The sequence below is a fragment of the Pseudomyrmex gracilis genome, unplaced genomic scaffold (genome assembly GCF_002006095.1).
Source record: "Pseudomyrmex gracilis isolate BER0280 unplaced genomic scaffold, ASM200609v1 scaffold_2147, whole genome shotgun sequence".
In the NCBI taxonomy this organism is placed as follows: Eukaryota; Metazoa; Arthropoda; class Insecta; order Hymenoptera; family Formicidae; genus Pseudomyrmex; species Pseudomyrmex gracilis.
In genome coordinates, this window is record NW_018022731.1 from 2,783 (window position 1) to 3,909 (window position 1,127).

The 1,127-nt window shown below is 58.6% G+C and overlaps 1 protein-coding gene across 1 annotated transcript; it reads left to right on the forward strand.

Moving 5' to 3' along the window:
- Window positions 1-127: 127 nt before the first annotated feature.
- LOC109862661 lies at window positions 128-535 on the forward strand. Its single transcript, XM_020442766.1, has one exon. It carries the CDS (start codon window positions 128-130, stop codon window positions 533-535), a length of 408 nt encoding a protein of 135 aa, XP_020298355.1.
- The last annotated feature ends 592 nt before the right edge of the window (window positions 536-1,127 follow it).

Below are 1,127 nucleotides of genomic sequence, written 5' to 3' on the forward strand. Positions count from 1 at the left end.
CGAATCGTACGGTGTCGAATAATTTGGTGTCGAATAAATCTGTGTCGAATCGAGCGGTGTCGAATCGTACTGTGGTCAATAGAGTACCACCCCGGAGGCGGTTACCTTGCGTCTCGAGGGGGAGGGCATGTCGTATGCTCAAGTCTTTCGAGACGCGAGAAATAAGGTGGACCCTAGGTCGGCGGGCGTCTCCCGGGTCTGTCGGACCCTGGAGGAACACTTGTCATTGGAGGTGGGAGAGGAGGACCGCAAATCCAAAGCAGACAGCAAATCCAAGGCGGACCTCCTCGCCTCCAAGTTGAAAGAGGCTCTCCCCGAAGAAGTCAGGGTGGCTCGTCCATCCCGAAACGTGGAGATATTAGTTTCGGGATTGGAAGAGTTCACCACGGAGGACGATCTCTGCAAAGAGTTCGTGGCAGAGTTTGGTGACGGGAGTGGCGTTAGGGTAGTATCCCTGCGTCGCTCCCAGCCCGTGGGTGGAGTCGCCTTGGTTCGCTGCCCAGCTGAAGCGGCGGCCAAGGCGATTAAAGGGTAAAGTTTTAGTGGGCTGGGTGGTGGCAAGGGTGCGAGCACTCCGTCCCCGCCCCCTGCAGTGCTACAAGTGTTTCCAGCCTGGGCACTGCAGAGCTCTGTGCTCCAGCCAGATCGACCGCAGTAATCTTTGTTATTGCTGTGGTCGGCCGGGGCACAGAGCGGCCGGTTGTACAGAGGATGAGGGGTGTCCCCTCTGTGAGGGGTCGGGCCGGGAGTCCTCCCACCGAATGGGCGGGGCCCGGTGCTTGGCCATCGGCCGGGGAGCTTCCGTGCCCGTTAGCAAACCCTGACGAGGGTAGGGAGGATGCGGTTCTCCCCGGCTCCGATACAAGGGTCCGGGGAGCCGCTCCTCCGTATATCTGGTGCGTTTAGCACCAGATATAGATGGCGACGCCTGGTTCTCTTTTAAGAGACCAGGCAATGTTAAGTGGTGGCCCGGTTCCCGTTGTTTTGAGCCCTAGTTGAGACTCAACTCAGCGGTGGCTGAGCGCAATGTGGGGGGAGGACCTCCCTCTTGTTTCGCGTTTCGAGACAATAGGGAGGTCAATACTACTATCATGGGGTCAAGTCCGCTTCGGCGTTTGACTTGAGGC

Bases quoted from the DNA above. Each gene is read 5' to 3' on its own strand.
- LOC109862661 (XM_020442766.1), top strand. From the start codon at position 128: ATGTCGTATGCTCAAGTCTTTCGAGACGCGAGAAATAAGGTGGACCCT.